Genomic DNA, 13,532 nt, shown 5'->3' with positions numbered 1-13,532 from the left:
GCAATGTCTACAATAAGGATGAACCTTGAAGGCATTATGCTAATTGAAATAAGCCAGTCACAAAAAGACAAGTACCATATGATTCCATATAGTAGGCTCATCTTCTTATTTACAATTCCCTATTGCCTTGTCTATGAATTCAGTTTCCATTTACTATCTCCAGGAATGATGATACAGGAGCTGAAGGAGTTACTGAGAGGATTTCAGCTGGGCTTGGTGGCTCCCCATTCCTCCTGGGACTTTTCTGTGAGTCTCTGGTTCAAGCATTGACAATTACTGACTCAGTTGGAAGGCCAGCATTTCCGATGCCCAACTACCTGAACCTGTCTGCTTGCTGCCAAGTTAGAGTCCCTAACCAGTCATCCTGATGGTTGCCTCAGGCCCTTCCCCCTGCTCCTGGTAACTGTTGCCTCTGAGCTGAGAACCCCCAAAACCACTGTCCTTACTGTAGTAATCCCTTCCTTATTTTGTTTGGCTGTGGTTTCCTCTAACAATCCAATCTCATTTGCTTACCATTTTCAGCAATTCCTTGACATTTCTGGTCTGCTGGTAGCACTGTCTCTGATTTTTTGGTGCTGTTAAGAATTTATTTTCATTTAAACATGTAAAAGTTTTATTTTCTACAACTTTTGGGGAAGCCATCCATACAAGTGTTGAGTTTCTAAACTTGGCTGGTGCCAAGGATTCAAGATCTTACTTTCTGGACCAAAGTTGATATATACTTCTCTGACTTGTAAGTTTATTGATATGAAAGGCATCCAGATTCATAAAAGTGAAGGTATATTTTAGGTTTTGGCCTCATTGAAAATGACATAAAGATAATTATAAAGCTTAGAGAAAGGACATATTAGTGAATAGACTGCTGGATTCTGAGAGAATAGATTTTTTTTTTATTTTTTTTAACGTTTATTTATTTTTGAGACAGAGAGAGAGACAGAGCATGAATGGGGGAGGGTCAGCGAGAGAGGGAGACACAGAATCGGAAGCAGGCTCCAGGCTCTGAGCCATCAGCCCAGAGCCCGACGCGGGGCTCGAACGTCGAGCGAGATCGTGACCTGAGCTGAAGTTGGCCGCTTAACCGACTGAGCCACCCAGGCGCCCCGAGAATAGATTCTTTTAACATTTATTTATTTTTGAGAGACAGAGCATGAGCTGGGGAAGGGCAGAGGGAGAGGGAGACACAGAATCCCAAGCAGGGCCCAGGCTCTGAGCTGTCAGTGCAGGGCCCCATTCAGGGCTTGAACTCACAAACAGTTAGATCATGACCTGAGCCAAAGTCAGAAGCTTAACAGACTGACGCACCCAGGTGCCCTGAGAATAGATTCTTTTAATACACATTTGGTCTCTTCCCTCAGTTAGAAGCTAGTAGAGCCCAAGGTGACAGGGTGCACAGCCACATAACTGGGGCACACAGATTTTATGTCCACCGGATTCCTTGATCTGTCATCCTGCCACCATAGTGATCTCCCTAGGCCTGAGCCTTGGAATTCAGGGCTTCATAGCTGTTCCGACCACGTCCTCCCAAAGATCATCAAGATTGGCTTGATGTCCACCAGGTGGAGCCCAGAAGCTAGAGGCCATCAGCTCACCCCCAAATCAATCTTGCATCTCTGACAAGAATAAAACACCAAGAGGCAGAAGGGTTTATCCCAGAAATATAAGAAGAGTTTGACCTTGGGAAAAAATATATATTGATGTAAATCACTTCATTAACATATTAGAAGGAGAAGAGCTCTATGATCATGATGGATACAGTAAAAGATCTGGATTAATGGAGAAACAAACAATATTCCTGGATGAGAAAATTTGATTTTATAATGATGTCAATACTGCCTCCCAAATTAGTTAATGAATTAAAGGCAAAATGTCAGAAGAGATTTCATGAAATTTGTCAAAATGACTGCAAAATGTTTCTGGAAAAGGAAATGTGCTAGAAAAACTAAGATACTATTGAAAAAGGCTAGTAAGAAGGAATGTGACCTAAAAGATATCAATATAGACTAGTAATCTACAGTAATTAAAACAGTGTGGTATGAGGACTGTAAGAGACAATAAAATTTATTTAAAACATAATACTATGTCTAGAAAGAGATCCATAAATATATGAAAAATTAGTATTGGTAAACAGTGTTGCAACAAATATAATGCTAGAAAAATGCATGTAATCTAGTGAACAGAAAACACAATAGAGATAGCCTGGTTTGGGGAGGGAGGAATGGATTACCCAGGAACATGAGGAAACTGTGGGGATGACAGATAAATTCTCAGTCTTGATTGTGCTGATGGCTTCATGACTATACGCTTATGTTAAAATTCATCAGATTACATGATTTAAATATAAGCAATTGTACATCACTTATCTTTAATAAGACTAGAACAAGAAAGCATGCTTTAAAGCCATATTTACATATGATTACAAAATTGATCTTTCTATGTAGATATGCATATGTAAAGGACCAGAAAAATATGTAGATAGACACACATAAAATTAGAACACTGGCTACCTTTGGGAAGTCAGGGAGAGGGAGCATGAAGAAGGAGTATAACTTTTACATCATACACTTTTGTATTCTTTGCATCTTTTTATTTTTTTAAGCTTATTTATTTATTTATTTTGAGAGAGACAGAGAGAGAACAAGTGGGGGAGGGGCAGAGAGAGTGGGAGAGACAGAATCCCAAGCAGGTTCTGTGCTGTCAGCATGGAGTCCGATGTGGGGCTCAAACTCACAAATCATGAGATCTTGACCTGAGCTGAGATCAAGAGTCGGACGCTTAACTGACTGAGCCACCCAGGCGCCCCTCTTCATGTTTTTTTAAAAGAATGTTCTGGGGGTACCTGGGCGGCTCGGTCGGTTAAGTGTCCCACTTCGGCTCAGGTCATGATCTCACTGTTCATGAGTTCGAGCCCCATGATGGGCTCTGTACTGACAGCTCAGAGCCCGGAGCCTGCTTCCAATTCTGTGTCTCCCTCTCTCTCTGTCCTTCCCCCCCTTGTACTGCCTCTCTCAGTGTCTCAAAAAATGAATAAATGTTAAAAAAAAAAAGTAAAGTAATAAAAGAATGTTCTATATGTATAGCTTGTATAAATACAAAAAAAGCTAATAAAGTCACTTGTATTTTAAAATAGTTAAATAAAAATCCAATAACAATAACAATAGCCAGCTCTGAAATAAAATGACCCTATTTGATAAAGAGGCCCTCCACCCCACAGAGGCATGGACTCTGAGAACTAGAAGGAACCTCAAGGAGCAACCATCAAGATGCCTGTTTTGAGGTTGGAGAAGAGGAGCCGGGTGCAGTGAGAGGCACCCAGTCACTGCCTGACCTGGGCAGACCTGCTTTGCACTGAGGGAGATGCATTCAAGGGCAGACAAATCAGCGTCACAGAGCAAACCCCGGACACTGAGCCAGCTCCTTCCTCTCTAGAGCAGTTTTCTTGTCTCTACAATGAGGGTGGGCCAGGATGGTAAATATGGACTCCTTGCTCTGATATTCTGTAATTCTGTTTGTCTCTTTTCATCTAGTTCCCTCCTCGTTACACTCTTTCCAGATTTTGTATTTTCTTGAGATCCTTATGACAGTTGAACCAGGACCTTTAACTCTCCTGGAAAGCAACCTGCCTATCATTTGTGTACTCACCATTCATTAATGTTTAAATTTATTCGCTGAGAACTCTTTATGCATTTATTTAACTGCTCATCCACTCACTCATTTACTCATTCTATAAACATGCTTGGGTCACACTGGCTGGGGACTGATCTGTGAGTGCGGATCCCGACCCTGAGTCACTTTCTCCAACTTTTTCACACCAATTAAGATTTCCAAATAGACTCTGTGTAATTGGGTCTTTGGGACATCATCCCTGAAGCACCCCAAAGTTTCTACGCTGGGTACATTTCCCCTTCTCCCTCTAAATTGCCTTGGGGATTGCACAGTCCCTTGGCACATAGGGAGCTTTGAAAGGTGCCTACTCCATTTGACCAGCCTGCTCCCTGGGAGGCTGTCGGCCACGATGGAGCCAGGAGCCACCCGGGTCAAGGAGTCTCTGGGAGGCCGCAGTAACCTACTGAGTGCCCTGTTCAGCCTTGAGCCCATCAGAATTTCCTAATTCCAACAAGTGTGATACTCTTCAGAGAACGTCCCACTGAATTTTGAGTACTTTACCTAATTCCACCCAATTCTAAAAGCTCTACTTAATTCTATTGAGTTGCAAACACTTCACTGAATTTTGCAAAAGTCTAGGCATGTGTTCTTAGTTGGGAAAGCTGAGTCAGTGTGAAACCCCATGTCCTGCCCACCAGGGTTCCCTGTGTAAAGGAGGCTTGGGCCCACTTCTTTGAACTGTGTTCTCCTAGCTGCAACCAAAGAAGGTTCCTGGTCTCTAAAGTATATTCCAGGGAACAAGGGACACGAATCTGAAAAAGCCTCAAGGTAAGTAAAAAAAATGGAGATATGGGGGCAGGTAAAGGGGCCTTGGCTAGGAGTCAGGACCTCCAAGGAATTACTGGAACCTTGGCTTCCCCCTCCAACTCAGTGTGTGATGATGCTGGGCAAGCCCTTCTCTCTCTGGACCTCAGTCTCCCCATATGTAAAAAGGGGTTGGTCTATGTGAGCTGTGAGACCCTTCCACTTCTGCCAGCCTGTCCTCCAGATTAGGAATAGCTCATGTTTGTCACCCAGCTGTTCACTCCCAATTTGTCTTAGCTCCATGAAGTCACATCAAGACAGGAAGAAGTTGATGCTTCAACATGGCCTTCAGAACCTGGGGGAGGAGATGCCACCCCTGTGGGCTGGCAGGGTAGGCAACAAGCGAGAAGTGAGTGAGAGAGGTGAGTGCCACCTTGAAAATGCCAGCAGGGCTGTGCACAAAGGAGAGAGGGCTCAAGGTGGCCCGGGAGAAACAAAGGAAGGCTCCCTGGTGGGGGTAGCATCTGAACTGGTTTTTAGGTAGCAGATGGCCAGGAGTAAGGCAGAGGCAGAAAGGACACTGTAGGCTCTGCAGACAAAACTTCCTAGCCCTGCTTTGAGAACCAGAGTTCCATAGCATCCATACACATCCCTTCTTGGCCCCTCTTCCCAGAGGCCCTCATCCTCCAGCTAAAGGGGAGACAAAAGAGCAGGGAGAGACAGCAACTCAGCACACAGGCTGGAAAGCAGACAAGACATTAGAGCTGGTTTGGTGACCATGTCCCTGCTCTGATGTTTCTCTGTCTTCCTGGTTCAGTCCAGACAAAGTTTGCTCCCTACCCCAAGGGCTGTTCCTTCTCTACTGACACGTCCAGGGTCCCAGCTTGGTCTCCATTCATCCTAGTAGTCCTGCTTGGTCCTCTGAAGCCTTGGCCACAAGTCCAAGGATCCGTACTACCAGGTGTGTATGTGTGTGTGTGTGTGTGTGTGTGTGTGAGAGAGAGAGAGAGAGAGAGAGAGAGAGAGAGAGCCCATGAGAGAGTGCCAGCTACACATATGCATACACTCACGTGGATGACCATACAGGCACATACATGAGCCCATGTGTGGCATATACACACACAGGCACGTATGTACATACGGGGGGGGGGGGTCAAACAGTTGTTTGTACACACAAATGGAGTTGGGGGCATATATGGGGACATTACGTGGGTGTATGTATATTGCGATAGAGAGCCAACAGCTGCTTATGTTTGTTAGTGACTTTAGGGGATAGATTATAGTATGTGGAACCGTGTAAAGGAAGCTATGGCATGGCCCGACTACTGGGGCTTCAGGAAAGCACAGTGCCACCTCTATGCTGCCCACAGCCCTGGCACAGCGCCTGCTGCTATTGACACTCTGTTAAATAGAGGTGCCCCTCCATGAGCCCTGTCTCAGGTTTTCCCAGCCGAATCTTGGAGGAAACTTGCAGATCACACTCCTCTACCCCACAATGTGTCCAGACACAGTCAAGAAAAGGCAAGACCTTCTATTTGAGGTCCCAAGACTAGGGCAGAGCTCTCCCTGCTGCAGAAGAGGCCCTTCGTTCCTGCAGTAGGACCCAGAGCCCTGGACCCTGTGTTTATTCTGTGTGAGAGGAAAGTGTCCACAGGGGCCACTCGCCTTGAACTTTGCTGGGTGGTGCAGGCCCAATAACACCCAGAGACTCCATACTGGGAAGGATTTTTGTGACCCTTAGCATGGCTTAACAGAAAGAGAGAAAAAAAAAAAAGGAAGAAGTATGTCCATGGGAGAAGTAGGCTTCCTGTCACTAGAGGCCCGCAAATAGAAGCAGGATGAGGCAAGGCAAGGAAATTGGAGATGATTTCCGCATAGAAATGGTTTGAATTTAGTGGCCCAGGAGCATATTTGTTCCCCTAATGCCTAGCATGATGCCTGTAATAGGAGCTCAATCTCTCCTTCATTCTGGAATGGATAAACACAGGAGGAGTAAAAGAAGGAAACTCTCATGCAAGTGAGGCACGGACAGGAACTGGTGCTCACTCTAGATCCGGGCTTGGGCAGTGTGTCCCATGGGTTTATTGACATCCTGCAAGTGTCTGAAACACTAAGTATGTCCATGGGACATGTTGACTCAGGCTCATTACCTGGTAAGAAGACTGAGGGGAGAATGTGGGAGAAAGATGTTCATCCATTGTGATTAAAGAACAACCAACATTTGGTGCTCGACAGAAGCAAATCTCTGCCGTGAGCATGAGGTCAGTGCCATGCATTTGGGAGGACTAGATTCTAGGCCCACCTTACCAGAGGCTTACGATGTGACCTCAGCTTCCTACCTGTGCAATGAGATCCAATGGATTCACCTCTCAGGGAGTTTTCCATGCAGATGCCTTAGGAATTCATGAAGTCCAAGCAGCTCAGGCCCAGAGAAAATAGGAGGTTTGGGGCCAGGCCAACTAGTCCTTCAAATTTCAGCTCAAAAGCCTGTGATGAAGGCAGATTCTGAAGGTCAATCCACACACAGTAGCTGACAAACAGGCCCTGTGGAAGGACAGGTTGGATGAGCCAACTGATAAGCTCAGAGATCAGCAGCCCCTCCAATGTGAGGCACATGTATGCTTCATGCATGGAGACCAGAGCTAACCTGAAGACACAAATCAGATTTCTGCAGGCTGATAAGTAAGGGAAAAGGGCATTCCCAACAGTGGGAACAGTATAAAGCAGCTCAGAGGTTCCTTAAAGCCAGGAGGAACCTCAGGAACCACGTAGCCCAGGGATTCTCAAGTGTGACACTGTGGCCAGCAGAAGCAGCATCACCCAGGCAAACTGAGTCAGAAACTCTGCGGATGGAACAACACAATCTGTATTTTAACAAACTTTCCAGGTGATTCTAGTACACATTAATTTGAAGACCTCTGATCCAGTATACTTTTTTCCCCAAACTATGTTAGTAGAATACTTATGTGCTGTAGATTAATGTAAAAAGAATGATACCCATGGTCAAATAAGTTTGGGGACTACATGCCCTGTACCACTTTTGGAAAGTCACAAATCACATTGGCATATAAGGCTCTGAGAAGTCCTGCAGTAAAGAACTTTATTTACTTTCACTTAATCTAGTGGGATCTCAAATTAATTTTTCAGATTGCCTACTAACATTTCCATTAACACTCTCTTAGGGAAATGCTGATCCAGATCAATGCCCACTTTTCACGTGGATGAATTGCGGCCGAGAGGTGTGCAAATTGTCCAAACTCGAGGACAGACTGTGCATAAAAGCCGGAAAAGGCCCAAGCAGTATGCTTCAACCCAAAAGATGTTCTTTTTTTAATGTTTATTTTTGAGAGAGAGAGAGAGAGCACGAGCAGGGGAAGGGCAGAGAGAGAAAGGGAGACAGAGGATCTAAAGCAGGTTCTGCAATGAGAGCACAGAGCCCAACACAGGGCTTGAACTCATGGACTGTAAAGTCCTGACCTGAGCCAAAGTCGGATGCTCAACTGACTGAACCACCCAGGCACCCCAACCCAAAAGAGGTTCTGTGGGCTCTCCACCACCGTACACCCTCTTTCCCTCCATCCCAGCTGTGTGCCCCCCTGAGCGCTGCAGTATGGAGCTGGTCAATAGGACAGAGATCTCTGAGTTCTTTCTGAAAGGATTTTCTGGCTACCCGGCCCTGGAGCACCTGCTCTTCCCTCTGTGCTCAGCCATGTACCTGGTGACCCTGCTGGGAAACACTGCCATCGTGGCAGTGAGTGTCTTAGATGTCCGCCTGCACACACCCATGTACTTCTTCCTGGGCAACCTCTCCATCCTGGACATCTGCTACACGTCCACCTTTGTGCCTCTGATGCTGGTCCACCTCCTGTCAGCTCAGAAGACCATCTCCTTTATTGGCTGTGCAGTCCAGATGTGTCTGAGCCTGTCCGCAGGCTCCACAGAGTGTCTACTGCTCGCTATCATGGCCTACGATCGCTACCTGGCCATTTGCCGGCCACTCAGGTACCCCGTGCTCATGAGCCACCGGCTCTGCTTCTTCCTGGCGGGAACCGCCTGGGGCCTCTGCCTCTTCAAGTCGGTGACTGAGACGGTCATTGCCATGAGGTTGCCCTTCTGTGGCCGCCAAGTGGTTAGTCACTTCACCTGTGAGATCCTGGCAGTGCTGAAGCTGGCATGCGGCGACACGTCAGTCAGTGAAGTCTTCCTGCTGGTGGGCGCCATTCTGCTGCTGCCTGTACCCCTGGCATTCATCTGCCTGTCCTACATACTTATTCTGGCCACCATCCTGAGGGTGCCTTCAGCCGCTGGGCGCCGCAAAGCCTTCTCCACCTGCTCGGCACATCTGGCTGTGGTGATGCTTTTCTATGGCACCGTAATATTCACGTACATGAAACCCAAGAGCAAGAAGGCACGCATCTCTGACGAGGTCTTCACGGTCCTCTATGCCGTGGTCACGCCCATGCTGAACCCTGTCATCTACAGCTTGAGGAACACGGAAGTGAAGGAGGCTGCCAGGAAACTGTGGGGTAGAAGTTGGACCTCCAAGTGAGGGACACCTGGGCTCTTTAGGGTAGTGGGTGAGGCCTCCTATAGGGAGGACAGGTGTGGTGCAGGGCTGTGTGGCTGGAATCTTCACCCCAGAAAGCCAGCATCGAGTCCCACTGGGGCCGCCACAGAAGGGCTCACAAAGCACCGCTTGGTTCCTCCCCTGGCATGGCCTGGCCAGCTCTCGGCACCACCGCCTGCACCTCTACACCGGCTCCTGGCTGGCCTCAAGACTTCACTCTCAGTCTCCTTCCACTCTATCCTCCCTGGGGGATAGATAGAGGGGCCTCTAGATAGAGGGGCCTTTTTGAAAAGCACATGTGATCACACCCTCTCCTGACTGAAACCCAGTGGCTGCCCACTGCCCTCAGAACAAAGCATAAGCTTCTCAGTGGGGGCATTCAGGGCCCTCACAAGCCGGCCCTGCTAGTCCTGACTAACCCCTGGGCTCCTGCCCCACATTCCCCCTCCTGACAGCCACACGTGCCAGCCAGGTGTGAGCCCCGGGATTGGCCAGCACTGCCCAGCTCTGTGCTCTTTTGCTCTTCCCACGAGGCAGCACAACTCCACATGTAAAAGGATGGCCTGACTGTCAAGGGCCAGCTCGAATGCCACCTCCCCCACGAAGCTTTGCCCCTCACTGAGCTCCTCCTGCTTTATTTTCAGTGTTACTATAAGAGCAGAAAAGGTAAGAATCCACTCTGGCCTCACAGCCCAGCCCTGCCCAACCCTAGGCCTCCCATAGGTTTCTTAAATACATTCACGAACACATCAGTGTAGGGGTGATAGTGGCAGAGCCCGGGGTCCTTCCTGAATCTGAGCGGAGCTAAGTTCAGAGATGACAGGCATGGTACCCAGGGAGGTGACAGTAGAGGAAGTGATGAGGCCCAGAATCCATGATTTCCAGACCCGTCTGGCCACCAGGGCACCTATAACCCTGAACAGCCCAGGGCCTGTGTTCCCGATGTCTCTCTTGAGCACGAAAAGCAGCCTCTTCCGTGCCTCCCAGCCCAGCATCCAGGCCTCACCTGGCTTTGGGGAGACTTGCTCTATCCTTCCTTACCTCATTGCGGGGATCCTGCCAGAGCTGCCCCTTCCTGGTGCTCAGCCTCTTCTCAGCTTTCCTTTCTGAGAACTCAGTGAGCACACAGCAGAAATGGATGCAGATTCACAGGGCATCTCCCTTCCCTGCCCCCCTCTGGCCTCAGTGGTACTGTCTGCGTGATGGGGAAGCTAGCCTTGGCCTCCAGGAAGCAGTCCAGCTCTCCTGCCTGCCCCCCGCTGCAGGAAAGCAGAATCCTTGCTTGAGCCCTCTGTTCCCCTCCAGTCCCTCTTTCTGCTTCCCATGTCGGTCAGAACAGAGGCACGGAGGAAAGAAGCACAGCCTGCTCGCCGAAGCTCAGCCCTTTCTGACCAGGCCAGAGTGAAGGCTGCCCACAAAGATGCCCAACTTTGATGCCAGGACAAGAATCTGGATGTTATCAGGTGGGCATTGGGGGTGTTAAAATCACATTTACTTTTAGATTAGTGATTAGATATCATTTTCACCGATGAAATTGGTGAAGAACTTTTTTATTGTCCGTTGGTAATGAAGGTGCAGTGAAGAAGTAATGTCATCCACTGCTGGTGAGGGTGGGAATAAGTTAATATAAATTCCTGGCAAAATCAGCCAGAAGTATGGGGGCGCCTGGGTGGCTCAGTCGGTTGAGCGTCCAACTTTGGCTCAGATCATGATCTCATGGTTTGTGAGTTCGAGCCCCGCGTCGGGCTATGTGCTGACAGCTGGCAGCCTGGAACCTGCTTCAGATTCTGTGTCTCCCTCTCTCTCTACCCCTCCCCTGCTCGCACTGTCTCTGTCTCTCAAAAATAAATAAATGTAAAAAAAAAAATCAGTCAGAAGTATGAATCAAAAGACTTAAAAACTGCTGGACTCTGTGACCTAACACGTCTACTTGTAGGAATTAGTCTAATATGATCATTAGCGGTGCAAAGATCTATGAATAAGGATATATATATACGGACATTAATCACAGCATTATTTACAGTAACAGGAAGTTGTAAGAATCTTAACATCTAATCATAGAAGAATGTCCAAATAAATCTTGGTGGTGTCCAATAATAGAATATGATGCAGCCTTCAAAAAAGTCTTATTTTCTGAAGAATATTTGATAATGGAAAATGCTCCCAATATAGTTAAATAGAAAAAAGCAGAATTCACAACTTTGTATTCACTGCGATCCCAATATTATTTAAGTATTTTTGTTATGGATTTATGAATAAGTATATATGCAAAAAATTCGGGGAAACTATGACAAAATATTAAGAGTTTCCACTGGGTGGTGGGGTTAGATAGGATTGATAGGTTAGATAAGGATTGTTTCTTTATTTAACTAATTCCAATATTTCCAATATTTATAACATGAACGCGACTTAGAACTTAAAAATAAGGTGATTCATTTTTAAGAAATGGACGATCGGGGCGCCTGGGTGGCGCAGTCGGTTAAGCGTCCGACTTCAGCCAGGTCACGATCTCGCGGTCCGTGAGTTCGAGCCCCGCGTCGGGCTCTGGACTGATGGCTCCGAGCCTGGAGCCTGTTTCCGATTCTGTGTCTCCCTCTCTCTCTGCCCCTCCCCCGTTCATGCTCTGTCTCTCTCTGTCCCAAAAATAAAATAAACGTTGAAAAAAAAATTTAAAAAAAAAAGAAATGGACGATCTCCTGGCTCCAGAGTAGAGCACGGATGAGAAGGCCTCCAGCCTGAGGGGCATGCAGTGAGGAAGCTGTTGACATAATCCATAAGCCAGTCTCTCATGAGGCCTGACCAGGCGGGCAACCAAGCGGAGAGAGGGCAGCTGGGAAATATTTGGGATCTACAGATGACTACAGAGGTGGACGAGAGAGAGAATGGCTGTGTGGGTTGAAGCTTGGGTTTCAGGCTTATTTGGGTGGATAGCGCTGCTGCCCCTTGAGACAGAAATGGAGAAAATGAGAGCAGTGAGGGGATGGTGTTGGGTTCCAGGTGTCCGTGGGCAGCAAGAGGGCACTGGTCCATGACCATGTAGAAAACAAATAGTACCAATCTTCGAATGTTTTACTTTGACCTGTGATCTTGATAAAAATCCCAAAGGACAAGACATAGTATCACGGGAAAATCTGTAGCTGCCACTGTTTTAGTGAAGGCTGTGTTGTAGTTCCTAAACTGCGACAAGTTGTTATTCTTTATTATGAAGGAAAGGGAGGGGCACCTGGGTGGCTCAGTCGGTTAAGAGTCCAATTCTTGGTTTTGTCTCAGGTCATGATCTCACAGTTCATGAGTTCGAGCCCCACATCGGGCTCTATGCTGACAGTGCAGAGCCTGCTTGGGATTCTCTTTCCCCTCTCTCTCTGCCCCTCCCCTGCATGCTCTCTCTCTCTCTCTCAATCTTTCTCAAAAGAAATACACTTAAAAAATTTTAAGTGAAGGAAATGGAAAGGAAAGGAAACATAAGGAGATAGGAAGGGAAGAGAAGGGCAAGGAAACCTATAGAGACCCGTGATTAGATCCCTGACTTAATCTCCCTCACAAGTGCTCAGGGCCTCATACTCTAGACAGCGATTTACTTTGCTAAACTTTCACGAGTCCCCATCCTCACAACATTCCTGAATGAAGATGCCCCTTTTCACGGACCAAGACACGCAGGCCTGCGGCAGGGGGCCACAAACTCCAGTCCTCAGATCCAAGGGGCAGGACAGCAACGAGACTCAGTCAGAATCTGTCCCGTGTCTCTCCTGTGCCCACCTCACTGCAACCAGGCCCTCCTGGGAAAGCACAAGAATCCTGGGGTGTCCAAGCCCCACAGCTCCCAAACCCTCAAACTTGTGTGGTTCCAGAGTTTGAACTTTAAATTGAGCAGGGACTGAGAGGTCCCCCGGGGCCCAGAGCAGGAGAGCTGTGTGGCAGGGGACCAAGAGCTGGTCCTGGAGGCCTTGGCCCTGGCCCATCCCAGAACAGTGTGTGTGCTTGTAACAAGCTCAGCACTTGCCGGCTCTGTCTCCCAAGCCTCGGGTCAGAACACCTGACAGCCCGCTCCAGCTACCTGCAGGTGCTAATGTCACTGGGCAGTAGGTGTGAGGTAAGGACAATCGATCTAGCATGTGGGCTGTTCTCATGAAACCTTTTTTCAGTGTATGAAAACCGGAATATTTGCTTGTGAAAGGACGTAATGATACTAGTAATATTGGCTACCACTTACTGATTGCTTATCATGTGCCAGGCTCTGTGCTAAGAGCTCTGCATGCCTTGTCTCGCTGGATCCTCAAAACTACCCCACTTATCTCCACTTTACAGGTGAGGAAGGTGAGGCTCGGAAAACTGTGAGCAAGTGGCAGGTCTGGGACTTGGGCCCTGGTTGGTCTGACTCCAAAGCCCACACTCACCTGCTCTGCCATCCAGCGAGGAAGTAGTGAAGCAGGAATCCTAGATCCAGTCATGTCAGGGAACTTGTAACGGAAGCTTTGGTCCTCTTATTCCCATCACCTTTCTTTTAAAATAATTTGTGAAGCCTAAAATAAAATATCAAATGGTTCAAACTAGTCGCCAG

The 13,532-nt window shown here is 47.6% G+C and overlaps 2 protein-coding genes across 8 annotated transcripts in view; one reads left to right on the top strand and one right to left on the bottom strand.

Annotated features, from left to right (window-relative positions):
* Positions 1-13,532, bottom strand: part of TMEM8B (transmembrane protein 8B) — a 69,681-nt gene that overhangs the window by 21,688 nt on the left and 34,461 nt on the right. For 4 of the 7 annotated variants that reach the window (XR_006589187.1, XR_002737565.2, XR_002737567.2 and 1 more), the window contains 2 exons: positions 13,369-13,494; positions 6,747-6,951 (listed from right to left, as the gene is read on the bottom strand). The gene's annotated coding sequence lies outside the window, so the exon portion shown is untranslated. The remainder of the gene's footprint in view (positions 1-6,746; positions 6,952-13,368; positions 13,495-13,532) is intronic. The other 3 variants (XR_006589188.1, XR_002737566.2, XR_006589189.1) reach the window with 1 other exon arrangement.
* Positions 8,009-8,956, top strand: LOC101095289 (olfactory receptor 13J1). Its single transcript, XM_003995616.4, has one exon. The coding sequence runs from the start codon at positions 8,018-8,020 to the stop codon at positions 8,954-8,956; it is 939 nt and encodes a 312-aa protein (XP_003995665.2). The 5' UTR covers positions 8,009-8,017.

Source organism: Felis catus, chromosome D4 (genome assembly GCF_018350175.1).
Source record: "Felis catus isolate Fca126 chromosome D4, F.catus_Fca126_mat1.0, whole genome shotgun sequence".
NCBI lineage: Eukaryota > Metazoa > Chordata > Mammalia > Carnivora > Felidae > Felis > Felis catus.
The sequence above is the reverse complement of the archived record's forward strand: the minus strand, read 5'-3'. Positions and strand labels throughout refer to the sequence as shown.

What these genes read in the sequence shown, in the direction of transcription:
- LOC101095289 (XM_003995616.4), top strand. Translation starts at nt 8,018, where the DNA reads ATGGAGCTGGTCAATAGGACAGAGATCTCTGAGTTCTTTCTGAAAGGA.